This window comes from Chiloscyllium punctatum, chromosome 22 (assembly GCF_047496795.1).
Source record: "Chiloscyllium punctatum isolate Juve2018m chromosome 22, sChiPun1.3, whole genome shotgun sequence".
Taxonomy (NCBI): domain Eukaryota; kingdom Metazoa; phylum Chordata; class Chondrichthyes; order Orectolobiformes; family Hemiscylliidae; genus Chiloscyllium; species Chiloscyllium punctatum.
This window is the reverse complement of record NC_092760.1, coordinates 93,580,291-93,593,723: the sequence shown is the minus strand read 5'-3', so window position 1 is coordinate 93,593,723 and position 13,433 is coordinate 93,580,291. Positions and strand designations below refer to the sequence as shown.

Below are 13,433 nucleotides of genomic sequence, written 5' to 3'. Positions count from 1 at the left end.
AAGATGATTGGGGAAAGGTTTAAGGGAGGTGTCAGAAGTAGGCTTTTTACACAGAGAGTGGCGGGTGTGTGGAATGCACTGCTCACAGTAGGGACATTTAAGCAACTCTTGGATATGCACATAGATTATAGTAAAAAGGGTACGTAAATTATCTTAGATTAGATTAGTTACAGTGTGGAAACAGGCCCTTCGGCCCAATAAGTCCACACTGACCTGCCGAAGCGCAACCCACCTAGACCCGTTCCCCAACATTTACCCCTTCACCTAACACTACGGGCAATTTAGCATGGCCAATTCACCTAACCTGCACATTTTTGGATTGTGGGAGGAAACCGGAGCACCCGGAGGAAACCCATGCAGACACAGGGAGAATGTGCAAATTCCACACAGAGAGTCGCCTGAGGCGGGAATTGAACCCTGGTCTCTGTGCCATCGTGCCACCCAAAAATTAGTTTGAACTTAGAGTAGGATAAGAGATCGGCACAATATCGAGGGCCGAAGGGCCTGTACTATGCTGCACTGTTCTATGTTCTATCTGCATGGCTGTGGGGAATGACCAAGGAAGTATAACTTTTCCAAAGAGATGACTCAGGCATGTAGAGTCATAGAAACGTACAGCGTGGAAACTGACCCTTCGGTCCAACTTGTCGATGCCGACCAGATACCTAAATAAATCTCATCCCATTTGTCAGCATTTGGTCCATATCCATTAAAACCCTTCCTATTCATAGACCCATCCAGATGCCTTTTAAATATTGTAATTGTACCGGCTTCCATCACGTCCTGTGACAGCTCTTTCCATACATAGACCACCCTCTGTGTGAAAAATTTGCCCCTTCGGTCCCTTTTAAATCTTTCCCGTCTCATCTTAAACCTAGGCTGTCTAGTTTTGGACTCCCCTGAGGAAAAGATCTTGACTATTGATTCTATTTATGCCCCTCATGATTTTATAAAGTTCTGTAAGGTCAACCCTCAGCCTCTGCTGCTCCAGGGAAAATAAACCGAGCCTATTAAGTCTCTCCCTATCATTTTAAATCCTGGGAACATTCTTGTAAATCTTTTCTGAATCTTTTCAGGTTTCACCAACATCCTTCCAATAGCAGGGCAACCAGAAATGAACGCAATGTTCCAAAAGTGATCTACCCAATGCCCTATATAGCTGCAGCATGACCTCACAACTCCTATACTCAATACAGCGACCAGTAAAGGCAAGTGTACTGTATCCTTCAATATATTGACATTCTCTAGATTATTCATCCCAGACCTCAACATCGGTCATGTCCTTCTCCTTGGTGATATCGATACAAAGTACTCATTCAGGGGCTCTCCTACTTCTTGTGACTCCACTTATAATTTCCTTCCTTTGTCCTTGAGTGGACCTATTCTTTTTCTTGTTACCCTCTTCTAGTAAATGCGTAAAAAGCCTTGGGATCCGCGTTGGTGTTGTTTGCTAAATTCGATTCATGGCTCCTTTTAGCATTCCTAATCTGCGTTCAAGTTCCTTCCTGATTTCTCTATATTCTTCGGGGCTTTATCAGTTTGTAGTTGCCTAGACCTATCATATGTTTCCTTTTTCTTTCTGACTAAGCTTATAATCCATCGGCTTGGGCATGGAGTACAAGAGTTGGCAAACCATATTGCAGCTATATAAAACCTTTGTTAGTCTGCATTTGGAGTCTTGTGTGACATTTTGGTCACCACACTGCCTGAAGGACATGGAAGCTTTGGAGAGAGTGCAGAGAAGGTTCACGAGGATGTTGCCTTGTTCTGGGGACATTGGCTCTGGGAAAAAGTTAAATGGCTAGCATTGTTTTCACTGGAAAGACGGCAGCTGAGAGGAGACCTGATACAGGTGTCTCGAATTATGAGAGGCATAGAAACAGTGGAAAGTCAGAGGCTTTTTTCTGGAGTTGAAGTTTCAATTACAAGGAGGCACAGGTTCAGGGTGAGAGGGGGAAAGTTTAATGGAGATGTGCGAGGGAAGTTTTTCACGTAGATAGTGGTAGGAGCGTGGAACGCACTGCCAGAACAGGTGGTGGAAGCAGACACATTGACGACATTTAAGAGGCATCTAGATAGGTACATGAATAGGGACAGAATAGAGGGATACGGACTGAATAAGGACAGGAGATTTGTTATTTAGTATGGTTAGGGATTGATGATCGGCACAGGCTTGGAGGGCTGAAGGGCCTGTTCCTGTGGTGCACTTCCGTTTGTTCTTTTGTACCAAACGCCACCTTCACTATCCAGTCTACCTGCGACTCCACTTTCAAGGAGTTATGAACCTGCACTCTAAGGTCTCTTTGGGAAACACTCCCCATGATCATGAAGTGTGTTAAGTCCTGCCCTGGTTTAGCTTATCAAAATGTAGCACCTCACATTTATCTAGATTAAACTCCATCTGCCACTCCTCAGCCCATTGGCCCATTTGATCAAGACCCTGTTGTATTCTGAGGTAAACTTCTTGGTTGTCCATGACACCTCCAATTTTGGTGTCATCTGCAAACTTAGTAAACATGCCCCTGTATTCATATCCAAATGAATTATTTAAATGACCCAGCACCAATCCTTGAGGCACTTGTCTGAAAAGCAACACTCCACCACCAACCTCTGTCTCCAGCCTACAAGCCAATGTTGTAATTGTCCAAATGGCTAGTTCTCCCTGTTTCCATATGATCTAACCTTGCTAACCAGCCTACCATGTGGAACCTTGTCAAAATCCTTACTGAAGTCCATATAGACAATGTTTGGCTCGCTGCTTTCTTCAAGGCAAAAGTGAGGACTGCAGATGCTGGAAATTAGAGTCTAGATTAGATTGGTGCTGGAAAAGTACAGCAGGTCAGGTAGCATCTGAGGAGCAGGAAAATCGATGTTTCGGGCAAAAGCCCTTCATCAGGAACCTAATCTAATCTAGACTCTTATTTCTAGCGTTTTCTTTAGTCCTCCTGTGAGTTGTTTCCTTTGCTGTAAACTTGCTTGATCTTTGAAAGGCAGCCTTGCACTGTTGTCACGCGCATCTCCTGAATTTTAATCTGAGCGTATAAACAATAATATGCGTTATAGAAACTGTTCCGAGCAGCACAAAGTTCAGTAAGCAAAGGGCATAAATTGATGGTGATTGTGAAATGAGCTGGAGGAGATCTGAGAAATCTACGTGGCACCTTATGATTTGGAATGCATTGCTTGGAAATATAATGAAAGTATATTCAGTCGTAAATTCCAGGATAGAATTTGATACATACGTAAAATAAAAATTTGTAAAATTTGATATTAAAAGAAAGTGATTGAGAATAACTTGATAGTGTTTTCAAAGAATTAATACAGGCAGTAGGCTGAATGATGGCCTCTTGTGTTAGATCATTCTACGTTGTCATTTCTGATTTATGAAAGGAACTAAACGATCACTGAGTATTTAAGCAGTAATAAAAAACCTACAGTAAATTAGAAATAAAATGTGAAAATGTTAATGAGATTAAATGGATACATTTTCATGTGTGGTTTAATTATAGCAATCAAGTGATGGTGATCAAGAACATGCAGCTGCCAATAGGGGTAAAATATTAATGTTGAGGAAAAAGGTTGAAGAGTTGGAAACACAAATTGTGAAAAAAGATACAGAATTGAAGAAGACGGTAAGATTTTAAAAGCATCTGTTTACTTGCGTAGGAATCTATGAATTGCAAATTATGACATCCTAATTTTAAGTAATTTATAGCTTACAGAACTAGAAGCACAGTTGCAACGTGGTACCAATATGGACATGATGCTTGCTGAGAAGGACAAAAAACTGGCTGAAAAAGAGGCCTATATCATTGAGCTTCAGTTAGCTGCTGTTTCGAATCATGCACCTCAACAAGTAACACTGCCTAGTGAAGAAATTGAGGTGAGTGATAAGGAGAACTTATTGCAGCATTTGCATATATACACTTTTTCGTTCGTTTTCAGTAGAGAAAACTTTGTTTCATCATTCATTGTTCCGGTATCAAGCAGCTATTGTAGTTTTAAGATGGTTAAATAGTTTGTCATATTTAGGAATTTGCTTTTCTTTTAATACATGGATCCAAGAGAAAAGTTCAATTTTTCTTCACTTGAGGGCAGTTAATATTGATTTGTGCATTATGTTAACTTTTTTCGTGAACTGTTCTCTATCCTTGTGTTTGTTTTGTGACATTTTCAGTCGACGTAAGTTTCACTTAAGAGTAAAATGTCTTTAGGTGTTCTCAGAACTTGAGTGTTAGTACAGGTAAAGAGATCTCAAGAAGGATGTTAAATTTCTGTAGATGTTGAGGATTGAGTTAAGGAGAGAAGAATTATTGAACTGTTTGAAGCTAAATGCATTGCATTCTTTGTTGAAGATATAGAAGATTAAAGACTTAGAAGTTCTTAATGCGTGGTTGCATTCGAAAGGAAGGACTTTGCTTTTATTACTGACTGCTGGCTGTGGCCAGTTTCTTCTTATGAAATACATTTTAGCTGGATTTTATGGTCAGCAGGAAAGCAAAGGTGCTCACTACTGACATCAAAGAAGTCATGATTTGAAGATGCCGGTGTTGGACTGGGGTGTACAAAGTTTAAAAATCACACAACACCAGGTTATAGTCCAACAGGTTTAATTGGAAACACACTAGCTTTTGGAGCGACACTCCTTCATCACGCGTCGCTCCGAAAGCTAGGAGCGTCTCTCTGAAAGCTAGTGTGCTTGCAATTAAACCTGCTGGACTATAACCTGGTGTTATGTGATTTTTAACTTTGGACATCAAAGAAGGTTGCTAACCATGATCTAGTGATTGCAATTTAAATCTGATACCAAGTCAACTGGATCTCCAGATATGCAACAATGTCGATGTCTGTAAGCAATCAATCCTATTGAAAAATTCTCATAGCAAGCCATGGTGATTAAGACACTGGATTCCTTTCATTTAGCTTGGCAGTTTTGCAGTTAATTATTAAGATAAGGTAAAATTTGAATAAAATTAGCTCATTTTAGAAATATCACTTGCTGACATTTGGACAGGTTATTGTGGTGTTGGGTAGTGTCCCTACCTCTGATCCAGGAAGCAGAGGTTCAAGTCCAACATGTTCCAGACGTGTAACAATAAGGTTGATTAATAATATCTAAAATTAGCTTTTCTGGGCTGGTGTGTTACTTAATTTTGAAATTAATACAATAATATCTAACTTTTTCCATGTGTCACAATTTTGTTTTTAAAAGGTACATTCATAGGATAAGGGCATTGCCAGCTAGGCCAGCATTTATTGCCCATTCCTAATTGCCCAGACGGCAGTTAAGAGCTGGAGTCACATGTAGGGTCAGACCCCAAGTAAGGACAGCTGATATCATTCCTTAAAGGGCATTCCTTAAAGTGAACCAGATGGCTTTTTCCAACAATCAGTAATCATTTAGACTCTTAATTCTGTATTGAAAAGAATTGAATTCTGATGCCACCATTTGCCATGGGGGGCTTCGAACCAAAGCATTACCTGGGTCTCTGAAGTAACAGTCCAGTGATTATACTACTAGGTCATTGCCCCCCCCCCCCCCCCGCCCCATATGCGATTAATAATGTATATGCAGACATTCCCACCAGTTTATTATTTTCCATTGACTGTTATGGGAACCTAAACAGCAAATGCTCTGGAGAAAAAGAATCACTATCAGTAATTTCAGAATTTTCCATTATTCTGCAGGTTTATAGATTCCCAATGTTGCTGTCAGTTCCTTTGTGGTAATAATAGTGAGTGCTCGTAATTCTTTTGTTATTAACACAGCAACATCCTGAAATTTTATCTGGTCCCACCTTAGAGACTGGTGAGTCACCATGTCCACTTTTCAATTAACCTTATATGCTAAATTTGCTGAGTGTTACACACAGTTATTGATTACAAAATGATAAAGGCTGTGTGATAACTGAGGTTCATGACTCATTAAGGAGTGTGAGGTTATTCGTTATAGAATGAACAGTCATATGGAAAAGGTGGATTGTTTAGGAAGAGTCAACATGAATTTCTAAAGAGGAAATCATGTTTGAACAAAGCAAAAAATACAGTATAGCACAGGAAGAGTATAGCACAGTATAGCCCTCCAAGCCTGTGCCGCCAGATTTTGCTCTTCCACATTAAAACTGTCTTCACTCACAGGATTCACATCTCTCTATTCCCTTCCTATTCGTGTATTCATCTAGGGTGCATCTTGAATGCTGATCGTGTCTGCTTCTACCACCTCCACAGGCCACGCAATCCACGCACTCAACACCCTTTGTATGAAAAACATGCCTTGCACATCTCTTCCATAACCCCCCCACCCCCACTCCCTTGCATCAAAATGCATCCCCTCACGTTTGTCTGGATGAAACTCCCATCTGCCATTTTTCTGCCCATGTCTCCAACTGATGTATATCCTGCTGTATCTTGTGACAAGACTTCTTACTCTCTGCAACTCCTCCAATCTTTGTATAGTCTGCAAACTTACTAATTAGACCAGCCTGTGTTCCCTAGTAATTGACCCCTCCACCCTGGGCGGAGAACAATAGACAATAGGTGCAGGAGTAGGCCATTCTGCCCTTCGAGCCTGCACCACCATTCAATATGATCATGGGTGATCATCCTTAATCAGTATCCTGTTCCTGCCTTATCTCCATAACCCTTGATTCCATAATCCTTGAGAGCTCTATCCAACTCTTTCTTAAAAGAATCCAGAGACTGGGCCTCCACTGCCCTCTGGGGCAGAGCATTCCACACAGCCACCACTCTCTAGGTGAAGAAGTTTCTCCTCATCTCTGTCCTAAATGGTCTACCCCGTATTCTTAAGCTGTGTCCTCTGGTTCGGCACTCACCCATCAGCGGAAACATGTTTCCTGCCTCCAGAGTGTCCAATCCTTTAATATACTTGTATGTCTCAATCAGATCCCCTCTCAGTCTTCTAAACTCAAGGGTATACAAGCCCAGTTGCTCCAGTCTTTCAGTGTAAGGTAATCCCACCATTCCAGGAATTGACTTCGTGAATCTACGCTGCACTCCGTCAATAGCCAGAATGTCTTTCCTCAAATTTGGAGACCAGAACTGTGCACAGTACTCCAGGTGTGGTCTCGCCAGGGCCCTGAACAGCTGCAGAAGAACCTCTTTGCTTCTATACTCAATCCCTCTTGTTATGAAGGCCAGCATGCTATTGGCCTTCTTCACTACCTGCTGTACCTGCATGCTTACCTTCATTGACTGGTGTACAAGAACGGGGTAAAAACAATGACTACAGATGCTGAAAATCAAATACTGGATTAGTGGTGCTGGAAGAGCACAGCAGTTCAGGCAGCATCCAACGAGCAGCAAAATCAACGTTTCGGGCAAAAGCCCTGATTTTGCTGCTCGTTGGATGCTGCCTGAACTGCTGTGCTCTTCCAGCACCACTAATCCAGTGGTGTACAAGAACACCCAGATCTCTCTGTACTGCCCCTTTACCTAAATTGATTCCATTTAGGTAGTAATCTGCCTTCCTGTTCTTGCCACCAAAGTGGATAACCATACATTTATCCACATTAAACTGCATCTGCCATGCATCTGACCACTCACCTGACTTGTCCAGGTCACCCTGTAATCTCCTAACATCCTCATCACATTTCACCCTGCCACCCAGCTTAGTATCATCAGCATCCTCCTTTATATTATTGGCCAGTTTACCTTCGTACCTCATTTTTTCTCTGCGTATTTCCTTCTTAGTAATCCTCTGTTGTTCTTTAAAAGCTTCCCAGTCCTCCGTTTTCCCACTTATCTTTGCTATGTTATACATTTTCTCTTTTAACTTTATATGTTTCTTAACTTCCCTCGTCAGCCATGGCCACCCATTCCTCCTCCTAGGATCTTTCTTCCTTTTTGGAATGAACTGATCCTGCAACTTCTGCATTATACACAGAAATATATCTGCCATTGTTCCTGCACTGTCATCCCTGCTAACTTTGTACTTTCCACTCTGTCCATGCCATTTGGAATCTTATGAACTTTTATTAGGACGCCCCTCAACCTCCTGCATTCCAGTGAAAACAGACCCAGTCTATCCAACCTTTCTTTGTAGCTGAAATCCCCCATATCAGGCAACATCCTGATAAATCTTTTCTGAAGCCTCTGCAAAGCATCCACATCCTTCTGGTAGTATGGTGGCCAGAACTGTACACTATATTCTAAGTGTGGCCTAACTAAAGTTCTCTAAAGCTGCGGCGTAACTTGTCTATCCTTATATTCAGTGCCCCTTCCAATGAAGGCAAGCATGCCATAAGCCTTTTTTGTTATCTACCTGCGCTGCCACTTCAGTAATCTGTGGATCTGCACACCCAGATCTCTCTGTATATCAGTACTTCTCTGAAGGGTTCTGCCATTCTCTGTATAATGTCCACTTGTACTTGAACTTCCAAAATGCGTCACCTCATATTGTCTGGATGAAACTCTATCTGCCATTTTTCTGCCCATGCCTCCAACTGATTTATATCCTGCTGCATCCTGAGATAAGTCTTCTCACTATCTGCAACTCCTCCAATCTTTGTATAGTCTGCAGACTTACTAATTAGACCAGCTACGTTTTCTTCCATATCATTTACGGAAATTATGTTTGATTAAGCTGCTGAAGTTTTCCAGAGGTAACAAAGAACCAGTAAAGGTCATGATGTAATGTACATAGATTTTAAAAATGCATTTGCTTATGACTGCACTTGTGCGAGAAGTTATACCTCTTGGAATAAAAGGTAGCTTAGTAATGTGAACACAAAATTGGCTGAGAAATCTGAAACATAGTATGATGGTCAATCGATATATTTGGAATGGAGAAAGGTTTGTAGTGCAGCTCTGCAGGGACCCTTGCTTTTAGATAAATGAGCTAGATCTTGGTGTGCAAGGACAGTTTCATATCTGGACATTTTGAAACTTGAAAGCTTTGTACGCTAGGATGAGGACAGTATAGCTCTCCAAAAAAGGCCATAGCCGAGTCGGTGGGATAGGCAGAGAGGTAGCAAATTGAGTTCAATGAGAGAACTATGGGGTAGGCAGACAATGAGCAGATACATTAAAATAGGGCTTCCTGTACTTAATGGGTAGCTGGAGCAGAGGGACCTGGGTGTTTTTTGCATAGATCACTGAAGTTGGCAAGACTGTGAAGAGAGCAGTTAATAAAACCAAGGATACTGTATGCTTATTCATGGGCCCGGAGAGTACAAGAGCAAGGAGGCTAAGCTGAAGTTGTATATGGCATTTGTTGGACCTTAGCTGGAGTATTATGCATAGTTCTGGGCACCATGTAGTAGGAAGGGTATTAACGCATTGGAGAGCATAGAGAAGACCTCTGTGGATGTGATTCCGTGTGTGAAACTTCAGTGAGAAGGATTGGAACTGTTCTTCTTGAGGGGAGAAAGGCTCAATAAGTTTTTGAAAGAATGAGAGATTTGCATCGAGTAGATAGGAAGAAACTTCTAATGCTTGTAAAAGAATCAAGAATGAGAAGACACAGATTTAAAGTAATTTACACACACAGCCACTGTGATGTGGAAAAAAGTGTGGAGTTTGGATATTTTCTCTGTGTCTGCATGGGTTTCTGCTGGGTGCTACAGTTCCCTCCAGCAGTCCAAAGATATGCAGGTGAGGTGAATTGCCCATAGTGTCAAGTGTTGTGCAGACTAGGTAGGTTAGGTGCGGTAAATGTAGGGTTATGGGGATAGGGTAGAGAAGGAGGTGGGTCTGGGTGGAATGCTGATTGGAGGGTTGGTACAGACCTGATGGGCCAAATGGCCTCTCCCTGCACTTTAGGATTTCTGTGATTTTCAGGTGTCTTTCTCCGACCTGGAAGGCACTGCCTGGAAGTGTAGATATATAGTCACTTAGGGCATGTACTGGGTCTCTGGATTATTATTTGAATAAAAATACTGTGCAACCCATATGGAAAAAGGTAGGTGAATGGCACTAAATTAAAATGCTTGATGGAAAGCTGCTGCAGACATGATGGGCTGAATAGTCTGCTCTTGTACCACAACAACTCTGCTGATTCTGTGATCTAGCAGGCACTTATTATTCTGATCAAAAGACATAGCAACAAGAGTACACTGTTTGACCTCTCAAGCCTGCTCCAGCATTCAATAGGATCATGGCTGATCCGACATTCTTTTGCATCTACATCTGTGTGTTTTCTGCATTACCCATGATTTCCCTACTGACCAAGAATCTATCTGTCTCAGCCTTAAATTTATACAAAGATTCTATGCCCACTCCCATCTCTGTGGCAAGGAGTTCCAAGGAGACACAACCCTCTTGAGAGAAGAAATTCCTCCTAATCTCAGTTTTAAATTTGCATCCCTTTATTCTAAGACATGCGGTAAGTACTTCACACAGAGGGTGGTGGGCATTTGGAATGCGTTGCCAGCAGAGGTGTTAGTGGCAGGCATGGTAGATTCATTTAAGATGCGTCTGGACAAATGCATGAGTAGGTGGGGAACAGAGGGATACAGATGCTTAGGAATTTACTGACAGGTTTAGATAGTACATTTGGATCGGCTCAGGCTTGGAGGGCCGAAGGGCCTGTTCCTGGGCTTTAAATTTTCTTTGTTCTTTGACCATGCCAGAATATCCAGTGAATAGGGCCCCGATCCATTTAGCCATTGCGCATTTCAGAGTGTGGTGCTGGAAAAGCACAGCAGGTCAGGCAGCATCCGAGGAGTAAGGAGAGTTGACGTTTCAGGCATAAGCCCTTCATCAGGCATAATCAGATGCTGCCTGACCTGCTGTGCTTTTCCAGCATCACACTCTTGACTCTGATCTCCAGCATTTGCAGTCCTCACTTGCTCCTCATGAGACATTCCACCCATACCTAGTTAACCTTCTCTGACCAGCCTCCAATGAAATAATATCTTTCCTTAACAGAGCCAATATTGCACACAGTACTCCAGATTCACCTCATTAGCACCTTGTACAGTTACAGTAAGACTCCCACATGCTCCAACCCCGTTGAAGTAAGGACCAGCATTCCATGAGCCATCCTGATTACCTGCTTCTTGATTATCTTTCACACATATGTGCTAGTTTTATGTTTCTTGAGCAAAACTCCAAAGTCTTTCACTTTCTGCAGTTTTTAAATTCCATTTAAGTAATAATGTGTTCTTTTGTTTTCTCGCACAATGAACAAATTCATATTATACTCCATTTGTCAACTTTTTGTCTGCTTACTTAACCAGTTAGTATCTCTGTAAACTGTTTATATCCCTCTCGCAACTTGCCTTTCACCTATTTTTGTGTCGTCTACAACTTTGGCTACAGTACATTTGCTTCCTTTCTCCAAGCCATTCATGTATATCGTGAACAGCTGTGGTCCCAACACTGATCCTTGCAGAGCCCCACTGGTTAAGATTACCAATCTGAAAAAGAACCCCTTATCCCCACCTGCTGTTTTTTGCCTCTAAGCTAATTCTCTATTCATGCCAATATACCATCTCCAGCACAGAAGACTCTTATGACATAACCTTTTGTGAGGTACCTTGTCAAATACTTTCTGGAAGTAGGTTCAGTGGTTCCCCTTTATCTAGTCCAGTTGAACCTTAAAAAAACTGTAATAAATTATTGAAACGCAATTTTCCTTTCATATGAAGCCATGCTGTCTCTGCTTGATTCGATTATGGTTTTCCAAATGTGCATAAATTATTACTTTCATTGATTCCATCAATAGATGTTAGGCTATTTGGCCTGTAGTTACCCGCTTTTTGCCTCTTTACCTTTTTGAATAGGGGTGTCACACTGGCAGTTTTCCAACCCTCTGGTACTTCTCCAGAATCCAAGAAATTTTAGAAAGTTGCATCCGATGCATCCACTATTTTATTTTTGCTGCTACTTTTCGGTTCCATGATGCAAGCCATTAGGACCAGTGTTCTGTCTACCTTCAGCTCCATTAGTTTGCCTATTACTGCTCAGTGCTTAAAATGGGGCCTAATTCATTTCCAGTATTCTTTAGCATTAATGTGATGTTTGAAGTATTTTCCACTGTAAACACAGATGCAAAATATCTGGATAATTCCTCTACTGTTTCCTTGTTCACACTTAACTGTCCCTCCAGGTTCATTTTGTAAGGTACTTCTGTTCATAGTACAGTACAGGAAAGAGTCCTTTGGCTCATGATATTGTGCTGGACATGACGCAAATTAAACTAATCCCTTCGTCCATATCCCTCCATTCCTTGCATATTCATATGCTTATCTAAAAGTCACTTAAACACCCCTTTCGTATATTCCTCCACCACCCTGGGCAGCGTGTTCCAGACTCCTACCACACTCTGCTTTTAAAAAAACTTGTCCCTCATATCTCCTTTGAACTTCCCACTCTCGCCTTAAATGCATGCCCCCTAATATTAGACATTTCAACTGTTGGAAAAAGATTCTGACTGTAAACCCTATCTATGCATCTCATGATTATATCAAGTCTTCCCTCGCCCTCTGCCACTCCAGAGAAAACAATCGAGGATTCTGGGTAATTCAAGATGGAGGACGGGAAAAATTTCTGGCTGTAACAGCTGCTCCTTTTTTTTTTGAGGTGCTGGAGGTGATTTCCTCGAATTGCAGGAGTAGCAATTACTGTTTCGTATGCTGTTGCATTGTTTTCGAACTTTGGAAAAAAAAGTCAAAACAACAGCAGTTTTAAAAGGGAGAAGAACAGACAAAGGAAGCACATGGTGAGGTCATTGCAGGAGAGAGAGAGAGAGAGAGAGAGAGAGAGAGAACCTGTACAGTTACTGCCTTTGATGTTTGAATTGGTGTATCGCTGGACATTGGAGTGCGTCTGGGAAAATTATCAAACAGTGAAATTCACAACTGATCTTGGAGGTACCTGTTTGGGCGAAGTTCATAGCACAGAATCAGATAAGTTTATCTTTGTTTTAAGTGTGGCCTACAGAGAATCTGCAGTAGTGAGTAGAGTAGGTTCTTTCTTGATTGTATGTTTTTGGAGATATGTCTCTTGATTAAATTAAAAATATAAGCTATAAGTATTAATTTAACCTGGGTCAGTGTTTGTAGAGGAATAAGACGGTGTTATTTTCGGGGTCTGTAGATTGTGAAGGAGCAAAAATGGCCTTTAAAAGAGTGATATGTACTTCTTGTCAGATGTGGGAGTTTAAAGAGAGTTTAAGGGTTACTGTGGATTATATCTGCCATAAATGCTGCTGGCTGCGAATCTTATCAGATCGAACGGATTGGTTGGAGAGACAATTAGAAGCGGTGAGGAATTTGCAATAGTAACAGTATGTGATGGATGGCAGTTATAGGAAGGGGGGAAAGTCTCCGATACAGTCACATAGATGGGTTAACTCCAGGACAGGTAAGAGAGGTAGGCAGCTAGTGCAGGGGTCTTTTGTGGATATACCCATTTAAAACAGGTATGCTGTTTTGAAAAACGTAGGGAGTGATGGATTGTCAGGGGAATGG

At 41.6% G+C, this 13,433-nt stretch overlaps 1 protein-coding gene across 12 annotated transcripts in view; it reads left to right on the top strand.

The window, feature by feature from the left end:
* Nucleotides 1–13,433, top strand: part of LOC140493856 (uncharacterized) — a 236,137-nt gene that overhangs the window by 21,893 nt on the left and 200,811 nt on the right. For 11 of the 12 annotated variants that reach the window (XM_072592839.1, XM_072592842.1, XM_072592848.1 and 8 more), the window contains 2 exons: nt 3,510–3,632; nt 3,716–3,883. In XM_072592839.1, the coding sequence (XP_072448940.1) occupies nt 3,510–3,632; nt 3,716–3,883 (291 nt within the window). Of the gene's footprint in view, nt 1–1,076; nt 1,209–3,509; nt 3,633–3,715; nt 3,884–13,433 lie in introns of all 12 variants that reach the window. The other variant, XM_072592849.1, reaches the window with a different exon arrangement.